The sequence below is a fragment of the Pterocles gutturalis genome, unplaced genomic scaffold, assembly GCF_000699245.1.
Source record: "Pterocles gutturalis isolate BGI_N339 unplaced genomic scaffold, ASM69924v1 scaffold28588, whole genome shotgun sequence".
Classification (NCBI taxonomy): domain Eukaryota; kingdom Metazoa; phylum Chordata; class Aves; order Pterocliformes; family Pteroclidae; genus Pterocles; species Pterocles gutturalis.
In genome coordinates, this window is record NW_010119004.1 from 1,986 (window position 1) to 3,104 (window position 1,119).

General features: G+C 65.7%; 1 protein-coding gene across 1 annotated transcript in view; it reads left to right on the forward strand.

Annotated features, from left to right (window-relative positions):
- Positions 1 to 1,119, forward strand: part of LOC104463916 (prominin-1-A-like) — a gene marked incomplete at its 3' end in the record, with an annotated part of 8,328 nt that overhangs the window by 1,906 nt on the left and 5,303 nt on the right. Inside the window, 4 exon segments of the mRNA XM_010076428.1 lie at position 1; positions 3 to 128; positions 549 to 669; positions 804 to 875. The exon segment at position 1 is cut by the window's left edge and continues 73 nt beyond it. Of these exon segments, the coding sequence (XP_010074730.1) occupies position 1; positions 3 to 128; positions 549 to 669; positions 804 to 875 (320 nt within the window).

Genomic DNA, 1,119 nt, shown 5'->3' on the forward strand with positions numbered 1-1,119 from the left:
GGTGTCTTGTGTTCCTGCGGGTGCGCCGGGAACTGCGGGGGCCGCATGTACCAGAAGCAGGGCCGGCGGATGGGCTGCCGGCGCCGGGCGCTCTGGGCCTCCGTCCTGCTGGTCTCTGCCCTCGTCCTGTGAGTGCGCCGGCCAGGAGGCTCCGGATGGGACCTGAGGGCGCTTGGTGGCCGTGCCAGGAAGCTGCCATTGTTTGCAGGAGCAGGTCCCAGCATGGCGGGGCAAAGGAGAGGCAACAGTGGCAGGAGGAGGGGGGGGCCGGGCCTTCCTGACAACTTTGCTGCGGGGAAATGTGGGCGCAAGAGACACTGGGCTCTCCTGTGCCTCATTTTCCCGTGTCCCTCCTCTCTGGTCCCTTGGCTGTGTGCCGGTCACTCACTGGGATGCTCCGGAAGAGGGGCTTGGTGGGGGGCTGCAGGTTGGTGGGGTGCTGCAGGCCCTGCAGCCTGGGGTCAGTGCAGGTGGATTTGGAGGGTCCTGGGGGGGGAGCATCGGGCTTGAGCTCCCTGGGTGCTGACCCTGCCACCCTTCCCTTGCAGGGCCGGTGACGTCTGTGCCTTCATCAGCAACACCCGCCTTTCCCAGGCTGTGCATGGCAGCTTCCCCAACGCCAACAACACCCTGGACAACATTCACACCTACCTGGCTTCCATCCCACAGGCACGCCAGTCACCCTGCCCCGGCTGGGGTGCCTGATGGGGGCAAAGAGCCCCCCTGGGGAAGGGTGACAGTAGGGCTGGAGGCAAAGGAAGGGTCCCAACCCGCACCGACCCCCCCCATCTCTGTCCCCGCAGCAAATCAATTTTATCATCGACCGCCGCGATGTCCCGCTGGGCCACGCCCCCCCCCCACCCGCAGCCTCCAGTGTGAGGGTGGGGCAGAGGGAGCTGGGGCATCCTGGGGGTGCCTGGGGAGTGGAGGTGGATGGGTCCGCTGGCTGGATGTGCTGCAGATGGTTGCTGACCCTGGGGGCCACTGGGCTGGGTTTCAAAGGGACATCTATAGTGAGTGAGTTTGGAGGCTCCTCCAGGCTTCTGCTCTCCTTCAGCTGCTGCTTTTCCCCATTCAGGCTCCCCTCTGGGGAGGGTGATGCAACTGGTGGCAGGTTGA